Source organism: Tachypleus tridentatus, chromosome 13 (assembly GCF_004210375.1).
Source record: "Tachypleus tridentatus isolate NWPU-2018 chromosome 13, ASM421037v1, whole genome shotgun sequence".
NCBI lineage: Eukaryota > Metazoa > Arthropoda > Merostomata > Xiphosura > Limulidae > Tachypleus > Tachypleus tridentatus.
In genome coordinates, this window is record NC_134837.1 from 199932807 (window position 1) to 199951556 (window position 18750).

An 18750-nucleotide genomic window follows, 5' to 3' on the forward strand; every position below is an offset into this window, starting at 1 on the left:
CAAATGTACAGAATAGACAGACAAGTCTATCAGCATATACTTACAAATATACAGAATAGTCAAACAAGTCTATCAGCATATACTTACTAATATACAGAATAGTCAGACAAGTCTATCAGCATATACTTACAAATATACAGAATAGTCGGACAAGAATATCAGCATATACCTACAAATATACAGAATAGTCAAACAAGTCTATCAGTATATACTTACAAATAATATACAGAATAGTCAAACAAGTCTATCAGCATATACTTACAAATATACAGAATAGTCAGACAAGTCTATCAGCATATACTTACAAATATACAGAATAGTCAGACAAGTCTATCAGCATATATTTACAAATATACAGAATAGTCAGACAAGTCTATCAGCATATACTTACAAATATAGAGAATAGTCAGGCAAGTCTATCAGCATATATTTACTAATGTACAGAATAGTCAGACAAGTCTATCAGCATATACTTACAAATATACAGAATAGTCAGACAAGTCTATCAGCATATATTTACTAATGTACAGAATAGCGAGACAGATTATCGTTATATACTTATAAATATACGAGATAGAAAGGTCTGTCAGCATGTGTGCGTAAAAGTGAACAAAAGAACGAAACAAGACTCGGTATATAGAGTATATATGTTTGGTATAATGAGGCCACTATCGTAGGCATGGTATGACTCATAGTAGGAATGTGTCATGTGTGAAAGATGTGCTATAGAAAATAAAATATGAAACACTGCAAACGGCATGTAAATAAACTTTATAAGCGCTTTACACACATTGTAGCGTACAATGATTTAAGAAAGTCTGTAAAGTAAAAAATAAGATATTCACAAAACCGTAAAATTGTCATCATTTAATCCTTTAAAAATACTAACAAATTTTAACATTTCAAAAATCTGTGGTTTTAATGCTATTCTTCTTGTCTATTTCTAACCAGTTAAATAGTTCTACTATTTCCCATAAGTATGATTATTGGAGTTTCCTGTTTCACTTATGACATCAAACACTTCCTTTATGGTGTCATACGTTTTGTTAGTTTCGCGTAAATTGATTACATAACTGTATTTGTTTGCTGAAACAAAGGTTACGACAGAAAAATTTAGTTGTGCACAACTTCCACTTAGTTTAAACATTTATTAAGTTAAAAAAACACACAAATTAGAAATGGACAAAACCATGGCCAAACTCTTTTTGAGGTTGCGCATTCTCAAAAATCACGAAGTGTTGTAATGTTGCCCCACACATTCCTACCTTGTTTCCTTGCTTTTTGGTATTCCCACTTCTACATGTAATTCCTAATTTTTAATTTTTTCCCACTTGTATTAGTATATATATACGAAAAACAGAATCATCAGACAAGTCTATCGGTAAACAAAGGTCGAGTAAGTTATATTGTCGTGTAATCACATTATGTCATGTTCTGTCTGACATAATGAATCTTGCCAATAACCTTGTAGCTCAATTTCTATTGCAGAAGGTTCCACCGAAACGATATCATATCCAAAGCACACTGCACCTCCTATCACACTTTACATGATCCATCTAGTGTACGAGGATGACTGTTTTCCTCGCCTGTTTCAACAGGCCAGTCACTCAGCAATCCACTTGTTGCGTTCAGTAACTTGATGTTATGGATGCTTTAATATGTAATGGTATGAATATCCGTTTCATATTCTAATCGATTGAGTAACGCAGAGAATGAAGTGTGACTGGAAACCTTATTTTGGTAAACCCATACTCTGTTGATCTCATTTTCAGACAGGAATCCTTCTTGATTAAATTATGCATATTTGCATGGGATACGCGAACAGTTTATGCCACTGATGATTGTATTCATGGATTTTTACTGCATAAAACTCCACATTACTTACTACAAATAGGATACGACTTGTTTCAGGTCTGTTTCTGTATGATTTTGGTAACCCAAGTTGATTCATGTTAATTCGTTTTCCAAAACTATTAAGTATAATAGATATCACCGTCTTCACAATTCTAAATTTTGGATCTGAATCCATGTTTATGGTCTAGCTGATTAATGTTTTGCTGTTGCATAACCTTCACGAAGAGTATCAATCAAATTAGTTGAATCACATTACCTCCTTAACCCAAACAATGCAAAGATTTAGTTATTATACATTCTATTCCAACACAATTTTATAAGAACTGTGGTTGCCAGGTGACTTGCTAATTTGCATAATTTGTGCGTGTAACTATAATACACTGAACATTCTGTATCCCTACTAAAGTGCAGAACTGTTGCACAAATATATTTTTGTCTATAGATTATTATAATTATTTATTTACCCATAATGGGAGTAATTTTCAACGAAATTAACATTAAAACCCAATGGAAAGGTAGAATTCCAAATTCACAAGCCCGTTTTAAATAATCCAGAGTCCCGGCTTGGACGTGGTTTAGTGACTAATATACCAGAATATACATGTACCTATGAGGGTCCGCGGTTAACGTTCCAATGTCTCAAAATTTTGCTCAGCACATAAGGGGCCTTGGTTGCGTTATAAGTGTGACTGTGAAATCTTTTTTTTCCTATTGAAAGCCAAGAACTGTCGTTGAGTAAACTGCCCTTCTTCTAGTATGTCAATTTAAAATTAAGAATCGCAATAGCGAATAGCCTTTATGTAACGTTGCACAAATATCCGAAACAAACAATCCTAAGTACCGAAAGTAATCACTGGTTAGAAATTTGTTGTTTTGGGGAAAAAAGTGTAACAAGTCTTCTTTGGAATGCATGAGAACTTGTTGATAAATCAAATTTAGACTTAGTATGAAGATCTGTTTGTGAGAATATTGTGTTATGACGAAGTATTTTCAGTTATAAAAACTGTCTTACTAGCAGTAGTTATTATTACATTAAAGCATGTTAAGTGCTTTTTGGCATGCAAAATTAGCCAGGTTTGACTTTAAACACAACACAACTAGCACATCGTAAAAATCTAGCACTTAAAGGAGCTTGAGAATAGATCACTGACACATAAACAGATGGGTTGCTGATACTCAGACTGAATCTCTGAAAGAGAGAGAGGACATTTGGCAAAACTTAAGGTCGAATCCCTGTAAGAGAGAGAGAACATATGTCAGAACTTAAGGTCGAATCCCTGAAAGAGAGAGAGAACATATGGCAGAACTTAAGGTCGAATCCCTGTAAGAGAGAAATGACGTATTGCAGAACTTAAAACTGAATGTAACCTTTACACTCTATTGACTCACTATACAGATGTTGGAAATATGACCTTTACACCCCACTGAATCACTATACAAGTATTAGAAGTATGAACTTTACACCCTATTGACGCACTATAAAAGTATTAGAAGTATGATTTTTACACCATATTGACTTACTATATAAATGTTGGAAGTATGACCTTTACACCCTATCGACTCACTATACAAGTGTTAGAAATATGACTTTATACAGGTGTTTGAAGTATGACCTTTGCTTCCTATTGACTCAGTACACACATGTAAGGAGTGCGACCTTTACACCCTATTGACTCACTATACAAGTGTTAAAAATAATTCTATTACGAGTTATTTCGCTTGGGAGAGGGTATTTTTTAAAATTTATTTGGTAAAAGTAATGGGAAACCTTGCCCACGTAGTAATAACAAATTGCTTTGTTTCTTACTTAATGTTTAACACAGGCTGCTTCCACTTATACACAGTTTCAGGCCTAGTATACAAGGAATGATTCAACACTAAATCCGCAACTGAATGTTTCCGCCTCCTAGTATCCTCTGGAAATAGTTCTTATTATATATTGGCTTTCATCTATAGTTCTTTACGATATGTCCTTTAATGTTACCATCTGTTTCCTTGTGATTCATTTCCATCTTTCTGTGTAAATGGCTGTTTGATTAATTGACTCATTTCTTCTATACTATTGATGGAGAAGTTGATTTATTAATATTGATATTTCTGTAACCTGATCTGCAATGTAAATAGATTCAAGTTCTGTCACCAACTGGAGAGATACTTAATTTTAACATAATTCCATATCCTGATCATTTATCAATTTGTCATGTGCTAGTGAGTTCATCACTTAACGAGAAGTATTTGGGTAAGATAATTGAGCAAGTCTTTCTGAATCTTCCACACATCTCTTTTTTGTACATTATTCTAAAACGGAGGCTTGGTTCATAGTTTTACGGCTCTCAGCTGAAACGCCACTAAATGTTGTTAGAGCTGATACGTTTATATGGGCTATAAGATTGTTTCGTATTCTGTATGTTCATCTTTGAAACTATCTCACGCTGAGCTTAATAACCCTCTTAGAGCACCTTTACGCCATATTCTGTTTGTTTCTGAATTGGGCAATGTTGTTGAATTAGTGACGTGACTCGATTGTTCCAGGATGTTCCTGCCTTAACAAATGAAACAGCAGTAGTGGTAGTTTGGTATAAACCAAATTGTTTCTTTTACTCCATGTTTAACAGTAGATCGTGTTTTGTGTTGGAACTTTTGGGTGGATGCTAAAAAAGAGGCGTGACTGGTTTGCCCTTACTAATTCCTTCTACAAGTGTCTTATTCAACCATTTTGTGCTTTCTCAATTTTGTCATTACAGTTTTCCAGACGGCCCGGCATGACCAGGTGAGTTAAGGCGTTGGACTCGTAATCTGAGGGTCAGAGTTTGAATCTCCGTCCCACCAATGATACTTGCCATTTCAACCGTGGGGGCGTTATAATGTGATGGTCAATACCACTTACTATTCGTTAGTAAAAGAGTAGTCCAGGAGTTGGCGGTGATGACTAGCTGTCTTCCCTCTAGTCTTACATTGCTAAATTAGGGACGGCTAGCACAGATAGCCCTCGAGTAGCTTTGTGCGATAATCAAAAACAAACTCTTTATCCTATTATTTATTTACTCTTTTCTACTAAAGTTGCTCACTGAAGAAGCCACTACGCATGCGCTAATCGAGCACTAGTACACTGAGTAAAAGATAGCCGATAAAAATGACAAAAGTATTTAAAATCAGTCTTTCCTGCATATTTTTAAGCATCTGTAAAGTAGTTTATTGAATTTCGTGGAGGCTACAATACCGTATTTCTGAGAGGAGTGTGTCTGTCTTCTAACTACTCTTAGGATTTTACGTTTGGACTTCACAAACCAACTAGGAACGTCTCTGGTTGTGCCAAGAAGTTATTGTTCTTTTAAAATATTTAGATTTCATAATCTCAGTGATGACTAAACATAGACCGTTTAATCGGGATGGCCACGAGGGGCACTGATGAGATTTACCCAGTTTCCTGTCTCATTATATGGGTGTACATACAGTCTATGTACTTCTAATTATTACCGACATACTTAGGACAATAGCATAAACGCTATCTACATTAGTAACCAGCAAAACATTAATTGTTTATAATTGCATGTCGTTTTCAAATCCAACCAATCATTAAAGGATTTATTTTTCATACATTGTTTTTATATACTTTCAAGTCACCTGGTGGCTCAGCGGTATGTCTGCGGACTTACAACGCTAAAAACAGGGTTTCGATACTCGTGGCAAGCAAAGCACAGATAGTCCATTGTGTAGCTTTGTGCTTAATTCAAAACAACAACAACGACAACACCTGGTGATACAACGGTAGGCACTTGGATTTACAAAGTTAATAGCAGGAAGTTTGATTTCTCTTTGGTGAACTCATCAAATAGCTCGATGTGGCTCTGTTCTAAGAAAACACATAAGCTTTCAAGATTAACACACTTATATTGAGTATTTTTAATTTTTTTAGTTATCATTTTGTGATAAAAAACAACTGAATTAAAGTAGGAAATAGAATGTTATTTGAAAGGTCAATCCCAGTGGACATGAGTAATATTTCGTATGTATTTGAAACCTTTGTATTGACATGTTTCAATTTAAAAAACAAACACTTGATAAAACCCTTACTCTGTATCGCAGAAATACATCTGTTAGTTGTATAAAGTTTCAGTTTTTGTATCAAATGTTTGAGCAGTAACATTCACTTAGTAATTCAATCCTTTCTGAATTTTACTAGAAATAAACAAGTTTTGCTTAACGTGTTAGAGACAATTAGGTTTGTGTTGGAATCCAATTTGATAACATCCACCAAACAATCATTTTGAAATGTATAAAGTTTAACACCCAATAGCAAATGATGTATATACTTTTAATGTAGTGTATTCACTTCTTTCTCACCTCAATGAATATGAGGGAAATAGATACACTAGATTAGACTGGAATTCGTCCGGAACTTTATAACCACTCGTCCATAGTCTTCAAATTGGCTTGGTAGTACTCATGGTTAGCGCACAGCCACGATTGTTAAACTCTAATATGGCGGCTTAGTATGTCCTGATAACAGAAACCTTTGTCCTGTGATGTCTTAGTATCTGCTGGTGATGAATTCAATATTTATCTTAGAAAATCCACAACATTTCCTAATCATTGGAATTTGATTTGGTTCATTCCAATTTTGTATTTTTTGTGGAGATTTTTTCACTTCCCCCCCCGAGTTTCTCAGACAGGAAAAGAAACGTGAAGATCAAATATCAGATTCAGTTGTGATTGTTAACAACGTTCCGGAAAATTCTTGGTCAGTAATCAAACTGATCATACCAGGATTAACGCGACAGAACTGTACGTTTGACAATGTAAAATCTATGAAAGGTAAAAACAGTAAAGAAAACCTACTACAAACTATCATTTCAGACCTTATTATGGCTACTGTTGTTGTTTGTCGTTCGGTTATCTAACTGGAACTCAGGAGTTAATTAGATTCTCTTCTTCCTCACTTTCTCATTGAGCTGTTTATACGTCAACGAGGATTTTTTTTAGCTACTGACTGTTTTACTAATGATTGTCAGGGCTTTATTTGCATCAAAGTGTTTCCTTATCTGTTTCTTAAGATAAAATTGTGTCTAGTTTAGTTAACTTAGATTCATAACATAAACGTAGGGCGAGACCGTCTCTGGGGACTATAAGTTACTCCAAAGTGTCAATGAAACGTTACTTCCACGACCCGAGATAAGAGAAATGTAATTTAGACATCATCTACTTTAGAGAAATCCGGTTCTAAAACTTTAATCAATGAATAATAATAGCTGACATGTTTCTCTGATTTATCCTCTCTTTGTGTTTTGTTTTCGATTTGTTTAGAAATATATAACAAAGATGTAGCTTAAAGCACATTCATTGTTATCTAATCTATTACATCTAGTGACCTCTAACGTAAAATAACTATTACTCTGATTGTTTTAGATGAAATCCACCTTTGGATATCCCTTGTGTCTACCGCGAAGAATTCAACTCCGGAGTTAGCGTTGTAAGTCCGTAGACATAACGCTATGCCAAAGGGAGGGTCTTTATCCTTAAAAAGATAATTAAAACCAGATATCAAGTACAAATATAGATCTTAAGTTTGACGCACTGCAATTAAAAGACGCTTTTCTAATAAAGGTATTGAAATCACCCCTTAGTGCTCTAACACAATGTATATTTGAGCTAATTATAGGGTGCGGAAGATTTTAGACTAAACCACAATATGGACAAGACTTACATCTACTCACTCGAAGAATTTATTCAACTACAAAATGTAAAATCTGTATCTTGTAAACCGACTAACCAACCTACAGGGTAGAATTCACTCTACTGTTCAAAGTTAGATCCGTTCTACTGTACAAAGTAAGATCCATTCCACTGTACATTTTAGAATGCACTAAATTGTACTACTCCAATCATTTTATTTGGATTTTGGTCCATTATACAAGAATAACTCTTCTTTACCGAATAGACTCGCACCAGGTTCGCCATGGCCAGGTGAGTTAAGGCGTTTGACTCGTAATCTGAGGGTCGCAGGTTCGAATCCCCGTCGCACCAGACATGCTCGCCTTTTCAGCTGTGGGAGCGTTATAATGTGACGGTCAATCCCACTATTCGTTGGTAAAAGAGTAGCCCAAGAGTTGGCGGTGGGTGGTGATGACTAGTGGCTTGCCTCTAGTCTTACACTGCTAAATCAGGGACGGGTAGCGAAGATAGTCCTCGAGTAGCTTTGTGCGAAATTCAAATAACAAATAACAAACAGACTCTCATCAACTGGATTGTACTGACGTGTTCAAAATATGAGTTATAACCAGCCCCATACTACTGATGCATCTCAAGACAGCTCGAAACGTTGTTCTCTACTTTATTTTGATACAAGTTTTAATACCCATATTAGCCGCCTTGAGATAAATTTTTACTTCAAGTGGGTTTCTTGCCATCACGAATCCATAGTAGTGACTCTTGTTTACCGAATGGACTCATATGAAGTGAATTGTAGTAACGTGTTCTTAATATATGAGTTAATCGAAGAAACTATTTGGTCAGCAGTTTGATGTCCATATGCATTTCGAGTTTGTTCTCTGCTTATTCTCACTGGATACTATATACTTCAGAACATGGTGACCAAACTTACCCCTTTCTTTCTGTAACTTACGTGGGCTGAGCAGATAGCCCGATGTGGCTTTGCTATAAGAAAAACACACACACACACACAAACTATAAATGGGCCCGGCATGGCCAAGCGTGTTAAGGCGTGCGACTCGTAATACTGAGAGTCGCTGGTTCGCATCCCGGTCGCGCCAAACATACTCGCCCTTTCAGCCGTGCGGGCATTATAATGTGACGGTCAATCCTACTATTCGTTGGTAAAAGAGTAGCCCAAGAGTTGGCGGTGGATGGTGATGACTAGCTGCCTTCCCTCTTGTCTTACACTGCTAAATTAGGGACGGCTAGCACAGATAGCCCTCGAGTAGCTTTGTGCGAAATTCAAAAACAAACAAACAAACTGTAACTTACATCCTGAGGTTTCACACTTATTCCATGATAAGTTAGTTTTCCGTTTGACAATTTTTCTAAATCATTTTCCACTCAAACTGAGGTAAAGAGACTTCTGTAACTTACCAAGATTGGGCATTACAGACGTCTTGCAAATTTGTACGAAAATAACTCCATACGAAAGACTTGTTATTTTTTCAGTCACAGAGCAATTCTGTTCACGTTTACGTTTAGGTTTTTAAGGAGTTAAAGAAACGATGATTCTCTGGTGAGAAAACTCGCTTTTAAATTCTGCATTAAACTTCTTTTACCACAATTTAGTTGATAATAATAAATGTATAAAATTAATGTACATTATAAAAAAGAAATAAATAAAATTTCTCCATCAAGGAAGAGATTTAGGGAAAAAGTAAAATACGGTTATTTTTTAAATTGTAAAGAGGGTGCAAATATTATAAAATAAGGTTATATTATCTTTTAAATTCTGAAGAGGGTGTGTTACAAAATTAGGCTATATTATTTTTTTAATTGTAAAAAGGGTGTAAGTGTTATAAAATTAGTTTATATTATTTGTTAAATTGTAAAGAGGAACTATTGTATAACAGTTTTCCCTTTGGTGCGATATAAAGCCGGTATTGAGATATTTCTTTAAAAGGTGGACACGTGAACTGAATAAAGTTTGTTATAAGAGACCGAACTGTAATAAAACTTTGTTATGAACTTCCCCACATGATTCATGATGACTAGAAACCCGCTAGAAGTAAGAATGTATTACAAAAATGGCTGGAGTAAGTATTAAAAACATTAACTAAAATAGTTTTTAATACCAGCCGTCTTTGTAATACATTTCTTTGTGATACATTTCCCTTACGATGTTGAAAAATCGTGCGAACTTTCATCCAAATTTGTCTTAAACTGTGGGAGAAGTTTTGCGGACAGACAGACATTAGCTTTTTCTATATATAGATAACCAACTCCGTGGTACTTATTATTGTCTATCGTACAGACTCACATCAATTAGGTTGTACTGACATGTCTTTAAAATATGAGTTATAACCAACTCCACAGTTCTGACTTTTTTCTACCAGATGAATTCACATTAATTGGATCCTGCTGCCAAGTGTCTAAAACATGTACTTCAAGGTGCAGGTGCGAGTCCCTTAACCTCTGTGTGAGGATGTCGTAAATGTGTTAGTTACTGTTGCTGTTTTAAATGTTATTTCTGTAGTCTCAGTTTACCTGTTGTTATTATTAATTGTACCATTGTCAAATTTTCGTTTGTGATTAGATGCTCAGTGACTAAGTCGCTTAGTAAATACGTTACGTAAATTATTCCGATGCTGCTATAGAAAAGTCCACTTCTGTTTGGTTTTTGTCAATTTATTTGTTAAAATTTATTTATTAAACGATTTTATTACATTCTTAACTAATCTTACGGGCCTGGCATGCCAGATGGTTAAGGCGCTCCACTCATAATCTGAGGGTCGCAGTCGCTGGTTCGAATCCTCATCACACCAAACATGCTCGCCCTTTTAGCCGTGGGGGCGTTATAATGTGACGGTCAATCCCACTATTCGTTGGTAAAAGAGTAGCCCAAAAGTTGGCGGTGGGTGGTGATGATCAGCTGTTTTCCCTTTAGTCTTACACTGCTAAATTAGGAACGGCTAGCAGATAGCCCTCGTGTAACTTTGCACGAAATTCAAAACAAACAAACAAACAAGCTGATCTTATGCTCTCTACGCGGTTCAAATTTTCCACCTAAAGTTTAAACCTTCATGTTTTCTTGTTATCATTATTGTCGTGTTTTTCAATAATGTAGACGTTAAAGTGTAGCCTTTATTATTCGGGTAATTATTTAAACATTAGCGACATTGAACTTCTGTTTCATGCTAGAGACATCTATTAATTAATATATAACTAATTATGTTATGACTTACCTAATATGGGCTGTGAAAAAAAACACTTGTGTGCTCCGAGAATTCTAATCGCCAGAAGACAAGTTGAAAACCAGGAGAAAAGCAAAAGGCGTTGATAAGTGCGCGAAATTGTGAAAGAATAAACTTGATAAACGTGAATAAATTTCCATTATTAAACGCTAACTGTTTCAATACATCACTCAAAAGGCACAACGATTCCAGTTCAAGTAAGTCACGAAGGTTGGGTTAGAGATATATATCTACATTGTAATTACATAAGACGAGGCATGGGTTAATTGACTTCCCCAATCCATGAGTGAGGCAGGTTTGAGGGGAAGATAAGGATCATCTCTTGTTTTTCCAGTTATTTAGGGTTTAACGTTGCTAGCTGGATATTCCACACTTTCGGCCATTTGGAAAGGAATGTCTCAGTTGATTTTCAGAACCACTTTCTACTATCTTTACAAAGGGGATAACGGTCTTATCGTTGACAATATCAGTTTGTTGCTGATGGTTACATTCTGTGCTCAGTGAAAGATAGCCACTTGCAGAAGTGAGAGTGTCATAGTCTGTGATACAAGGGAAAGTCTTAAGTGTAGGGGAAGCTGTTTTGAGCTCTTCTGTTTGAGGCATTTCACTGAATTGGTAAAGATGATTGCTGGACTTTCCAACTGATGGAGCTTTCACTTTACACTCCTTAATCAGTGGTGCTTGCTCACCACGTTCGTCGTCATCATCCTCATCTTCCGTAATTGTTGAAGGTTTACTTCCATTGCTAAAAGAAGTGTTCTGTATGATGTGTTGAAAGCATTTCTCTGTTGTTTCTGGCAGTTGTGACTTCAAGCTTATAAAGGGGGTTTCTGAAGCTGAGGATGGCTCGGGATTACCACTTTGAATAGGATCCTTTGTATCCACAGATGATAATTGTCTACTACTCAATGAATGCTTGCTTGAAGGTTTTGACAATCTTAGTTTGGTACCTGAAAAGGAATCGTTTAATGTTTTTAATGACAATGATTTATTACGTAAGAGTGAATCTTCCTTCTCCTCATCAACTGGATCATGGGATCTTGGTTGTTCTACTTCTGACGAGTCAGTATCTGAAAGTCCGTCACTTTCTACTGATGCCAAATGACCAGATTCAACCTGGACCCTAACAACCATAGGACAGTCTATGACATGCAGTTCCAAGTCCAAGGAATCCAAGGAACAGAGAATAGGAGTTTCGCAACCATCTGGATCTAGTAGGTCAATGTCCTGAGGGGATGGGACAAATTCGTCTTCAATCTGTGGACTATTTATATAAGGTGGAGGTGGCCAAGGCTTCATTGGTAGAGGAAGTTGTGGTCGTGAACCATTTGTAATATGCAAGGTACTTTGTGGTTCAGAAGTTGTTGGACGTACATAAGATGGCCTCCTTTCTGACACAATGGAAACCATAGAAGGCTTCCGAACAGGGAAGAATGGAGAAGAATTTGGAACAGTTAGATAATTTCCAAAACGGGTAGCCACTGTTAGAGTGTCTTTTGATGAAATCTGTCCATCTAGTAAATATTCAGACAACATAGCATCACTGTCCCTTGGACACTGGTCAGAAGGGACAATTTTAACACTTGTATCCTTCCCTTCAAACATGACACAAGCAGCAACCAGTGCAATTCCTCCGATCCCCATTAGAGCAGGTCCTACGTAGGTCAAGTTGTGTAGATGGTACTGACGATGTTCATTTATTATACTGACAGTTTCGTTGTGCCTCTGTACCTTGTGGGTTGAGAGCGGGCCAGCATAGAAACCCACAACTGACATCGTAATTCCTACCATGATTAGTAAACTTCCCACACTAAAGGACTTAATAGCCCCCCAACAACAACTCCACGATAGTTTATTCCTCAGTGCGGCGAACCCTTTAGGTTTTATCTCCTCCTCAGAAGACTTACCCTGCTGCCCCTGAGGGTAGTTCGGAGCCGGATACGGATAGAGAGTTTGATGGGATGGAGCAGTTGCTCGAGGTTTGGTTAAAGGTGTGGGGGGTATAACTGGTCCAGATACCCTGCTGGTGTTGTGTTGACGTAGCTGACGTCCGATTACTGCAGCGCTGTTCATCGTAGAGAGAGAAGGGAAGTTAGATCCAGCTAGCTCACATGGGAGTCAGCTGAGTACCCAGACCTGGCAAGCATTTATTGATATAAGTAGGGTACTCCGACTTAATGAGAGCGAATGGTCGCGGATCTCACTCACGTGGAGCTGGTCGTTTAGAGTATTCTGTGAGTTTCGTAATATCTCGTGGCTCGTACATGACGAGTCACGCACGCACCAAAAGACCGAACTGGCCGAATTCGTTTAACGTTGCAGTCAGACAAGCACGCGCACCAAGAGCATGCGTGCAAGAGGAAACCTCAAATCTGCAGATTTGATCACGTACTTAATAACTCTGATATCATTTTATCTCAGGTTTTCTCGTTGAACATGAAAAATGGCATCAATAGCCTGTGAATAAACTTGTGTTGATATAAATATATGAAAGGTTTTAAGAATGAAAGTCAGAAAATCATAAAAAAAATAAATAGGAAATAAAGAGATCAGCGTCATGAGTAACTTGAATTATAATGTACAACATTTAATATCTACATACGTTATTACCATGTGCCATGAGAAACTTGAATTATAATGTAGAACATTTGATATCTACATATGTTATAACATTGTGTCATGAGTAACTTGAATTATAATGTAGAACATATAATATCTACATACGTCATTACCTTGTGTCATGAGTAACTTGAATTATAATTTAGAAAATTTAATAACTGCGTACGTCATTACCTTGTGTCATGTTTAACTTGAATTATAATGTAGAACATTTTATATCTACATACGTTATTAGCTTGTGTCATGAGTAACGTCAATTATAATGTGGAACATATATTATCTACACACGTTATTAATCTGTGTTATGAGTACCTTGAATTATAAAGAATAATATTTCATATGTACATACCTTATAAACTTGTGTTATGAGTAACTTGAATAATAATGTAGAGCATATAATGTCTACATACGTTATTAACTTGTGTCATGAGTAACTTGAATTTTAATGTAAAACATTTAATATCTACATACGTTATAACCTTGTGTCATGAGAAACTTGAATTATAATATAGAACATTTAATATCTACATACGTTATTACCTTTCTGTTATGAGAAATTTAATTATAACGTAGAACATTTAATATCTACATACGTTATTACCTTGCGTCATGAGTAACTTGAATTATAATGTAGAACATATAATATCTACATAACTTATTACTTTGTGTTATGAGCAACTTGAATTATAATGTAGAACATTTAATATCTACATGCGTTATTACCTTGTGTCATGAGTAACTTGAATTATAATGTAGAACATATAATATTTACATACGTTATTACCTTATGTTATGAGTAACTTGAATTTCAATGCAGAACATTTAATAACTACGTTCTTTATTACCTTGTGTTATGAGTAACTTGAATTATAATTTAGAACATTTCATATCTACATACGTTATAACCATGTGTTATGAGTATCTTATATAATAATGTAGAACATTTCTTACCTACATTTTTTATAATCTTGTGTCATGAGTACCTTGAATTATAATGTGGAACATATAATATCTACATACGTTATTAACTTTGTGTCATGAATAACTTGAATTATAATGTAGAACATATAATATTTATATACGTTATTACCTTATGTTATCCGTAACTTGCATTATAATGTAGAACATTTAATATCTACGTACGTTATTAACTTTGTGTCATGAATAACTTGAATTATAATGTACAACATTTTATATTTACATACGTTATTATCTTGTGTCATGAGTAACTTGAATTATAATGTAGAACATATAATATCTACATACGTTATTACCTTGTGTCATGAGTAACTTGAATTATAAAGAAAACATTTAATATCCACATACGTTACAACCTTGTGTCATGAGTAACTTGATATATAATGTAGGACATTTAATATCTACATACGTTATTACCTTCTGTCTGTTATGAGAATATTTAATTATAACGTAGAACATTTAATATCTACATACCTTATTACCATGTGTCATGAGTAACTTGAACTACAATTTAGAACATATAATATTTACATACTTTATTACCTTGTGTCATAAGTAACTTCAATAATAATGTAGAACATTTAATATCTACATACGTTATTACCTTATGCTATTTCTAACTAGTATAATAATGAAAAACATTTCATATCTACGTACGTTATTACCTTGTTACATGAGTAATTTGAATTATAAGGTAAAACATATAATATCTACATACGTTACTACTTTGTGCGATGAGAAATTTAATTATAATGTAGAACATTTAGTATCTACATACGTTATTACCTTGTGTCATGAATAACTTGAATTATAATGTAAAACATTTATTATCTATATACGTTATTACTTTGTGTCATGAGTAACTTGAGTTATATTAAACAACATATAATATCTACATAAGTTATTACTTTGTGTGATGAGTGACTTTAATTATAATGTAGAACATTTAATATACACATACGTTATAACATTGTGTCATGAGTAACTTGAATTATAATGTAGAACATTTAATATCTACATACGTCATAACCTTGTTACATGAGTAATTTGAATTATAAGATAAAACATGTAATATCTACATACGTTACTACTTTGTGTCATGAGTACCTTCAATTATAATGTGGAACATATAATATCTACATACGTCATAACCTTATATTATCCGTAACTTGCATTATAATGTATAACATTTAATAACGACATACGTTATTACCATGTGTCATGAGTAACTTGAATTATAATGTGGAATATATATTATCTACAAACGTTATTATTTTGTGTTATGAGTACCTCAAATTATAAAGTAGAATATTTCATATGTACATACGTTATAGACTTGTGTTATGAGTAACTTGAATAATAAAGTAGAACATATACTATTTACCTACGTTATTACCTTATGTTATGAGTAATTTGAATTATAATGTAGAACATTTAATAACAATGTACGTTATTCCCTTGTGGCAGGAGTAACTTGAATAATTATGTGGAACATATAATATCTACGTACGTTATTAACTTATGTTATCCGTAACTTGCATTATAATGTAAACATTTAATATGTACATGCGTTCTTTCCATGTGTCATGAGAAACTTGAATTATAATGTAGAACACTTAATATCTACATATATTATTACATTGTGTTATAAGTAATTTTAATTATAATGTAGAACATATAATATCTACATACGTTATTACTTTGTTTTATGAGTAACTTCAATTACAATGTAGAACATTTAATATCTACATATGTTATAACGTTGTATCATGAATTACTTGAATTATAATGTAGAATATTTAATATCTATATACGTTATTACCTTTTTATAATGAGTAACTTGAATTATAATGTAGGACATTTAATATCTATATACGTTATGACTTTGTGTTATGAGTAAATTGAATTATAATGCAGAACATATAATATCTACATAGGTTATTACCTTGTTTATGAGTAACTTGAATTATAATGTAAAAATTATAATATTTACATACTTTATTACCTTGTATTATGAGTAACTTGAATTATAATGTAGAATATTTTATATCCACCTACGTTATTACCTTCTGTCATGAGTATCTTGGATTATAATGCAGAACATTTAATAGTATATCCGTTATTACCTTGTGTTATGAGTAACTTGAATTATAATGTAGAACATATAATATCTACATACGTTATTACATTGTGTCATGAGTAACTTGAAATCTAATGTAGAACATTTAATATCTACATACGTTATTACTTTGTGTCATGAGAAATTTAATTATAATGTAGAACATTTAATATCTACAAACGTTCTTACCATGTGCCATTAGTAACTTGAATTATAATGTAGAACATTTAATATCTACAAACGTTCTTAGCATGTGTCATGAGTAACTTGAATTATAATGTAGAACATATAATATTTAGATACTTTATTACCTTGTGTCATGAATAACTTGAATTATCATGTAGAACATTTAATATTTACATACGTTATAACCTTTTGCCATGAATAACTTGAATTATAATGTAGAACTTTTAATATACACGTACGTTATTACCTTATGTTATTTCTAACTAGCATTATAATGAAGAACATTTAATATCTACGTACGTTATTACCTTTGTGTCATGAGAAATTTAATTATAATGTAGAACATTTAATATCTACGTATGTGATTACCTTGTTACATGAGTAATTTGAATTATAATGTAAAACATATAATATCTACATACGTTACTACTTTGTGTCATGAGTACCTTGAATTATAATGTGTAACATATGATATCTACATACGTTATTACTTTGTGTTATGAGTAACTTGAATTATAATGTAAAACGTAAAATATCTATATACGTTATTACCATGTATGATAATAACTTGAATTATAATGTAGAACATTTTATGTCTACATACGTTATTACCTTGTGTCATGAGTAACTTGAATTATAATGTAGAACATATAATATCTACATGCGTTATTACCTTGTGTCTTGAGTAACGTGAATTATAATGTAAAACATATAATATCTACATAAGTTTTTAACATGTGTCATGAATAACTTGAATTATAATGCAGAACATTTTATATCTACATACGTTATTATGCTGTGTTATGAGTACCTTTAATTATAAAGCAGAATATTTCATATATACATACGTTATAAACTCGGGTTATGAGTAACTTGAATAATAATTTAGAACATATAATATCTACATATGTTATTACCTTGTTTTATGAAAAACTTAAATAATAATGTAGAACATATAATATCTACAAACGTTCTTAGCATGTGTCATGAGTAACTTGAATTATAATGTAGAACATATAATATTTAGATACTTTATTACCTTGTGTCATGAATAACTTGAATTATCATGTAGAACATTTAATATTTACATACGTTATAACCTTTTGCCATGAATAACTTGAATTATAATGTAGAACTTTTAATATACACGTACGTTATTACCTTATGTTATTTCTAACTAGCATTATAATGGAGAACATTTAATATCTACGTACGTTATTACCTTTGTGTCATGAGAAATTTAATTATAATGTAGAACATTTAATATCTACGTACGTTATTACCTTGTAACATGAGTAATTTGAATTATAATGTAAAACACATAATATTTACATACTTTATTAACTTGTGTTAAGAGTAACTTCAATTATAATGTAGAATATTTAATATCTACACACGTTATTTCCAAATGTCATGGGTAACTTGAATTATAATGTAGAAAATATAATATTAACATACTTTATTACCTTGAATTATGAGTCACTTCAATTATAATGTAGAACATTTAATATCTAGGTACGTTATTACCTTTCTGTGATGAGAAATTTAATTATAATGTAGAACATTTAATATCTACATACGTTAATACCTTGTGTAATGAGTAAATCTATTTATAATGTTAAACATTTAATATCTACATACGTTATTACCTTGTGTCATGAATAACTTGAAATATAATGTAGAACATTTATTATCTGCATACGTTATTACTTTGTGTCATCAGTAACTTGAGCTATATTATAGAACATATAATATTTACATACGTTATTACCATGTGTGATGAGCAACTTGAATAATAATGTAAAACCTTTAATATTTACATACGTTATTACCTTGTGTCAAGAGTATCTTGAATTATAATGTAGAAGATATATTATCTACTCACGTTATTACCTTTTGTTATGAATATCTTCAATTATAATGTAGAACATTTAATATCTACATACGTTATAACTTTGTGTTATGAATAATTTCAATTATAATGTAGAACATTTAATATCTACATACGTTATAACCATGAGTAACATGAATGTCAAAATATAATATCTCATACGTTATAACTTTGTGTCATGAGTAACGTCAATT

At 33.1% G+C, this 18750-nt stretch overlaps 1 protein-coding gene across 1 annotated transcript in view; it reads right to left on the bottom strand.

Annotated features, from left to right (window-relative positions):
- Positions 1–13027, bottom strand: part of LOC143239619 (uncharacterized) — a 49620-nt gene extending 36593 nt beyond the window's left edge. The window contains exon 1 of the mRNA XM_076480905.1: positions 10755–13027. Coding sequence (XP_076337020.1) covers positions 11118–12836 — 1719 coding nt within the window. The 5' untranslated portion in view covers positions 12837–13027 and the 3' untranslated portion in view covers positions 10755–11117. The remainder of the gene's footprint in view (positions 1–10754) is intronic.
- Between the last annotated feature and the right edge of the window lie 5723 nt (positions 13028–18750).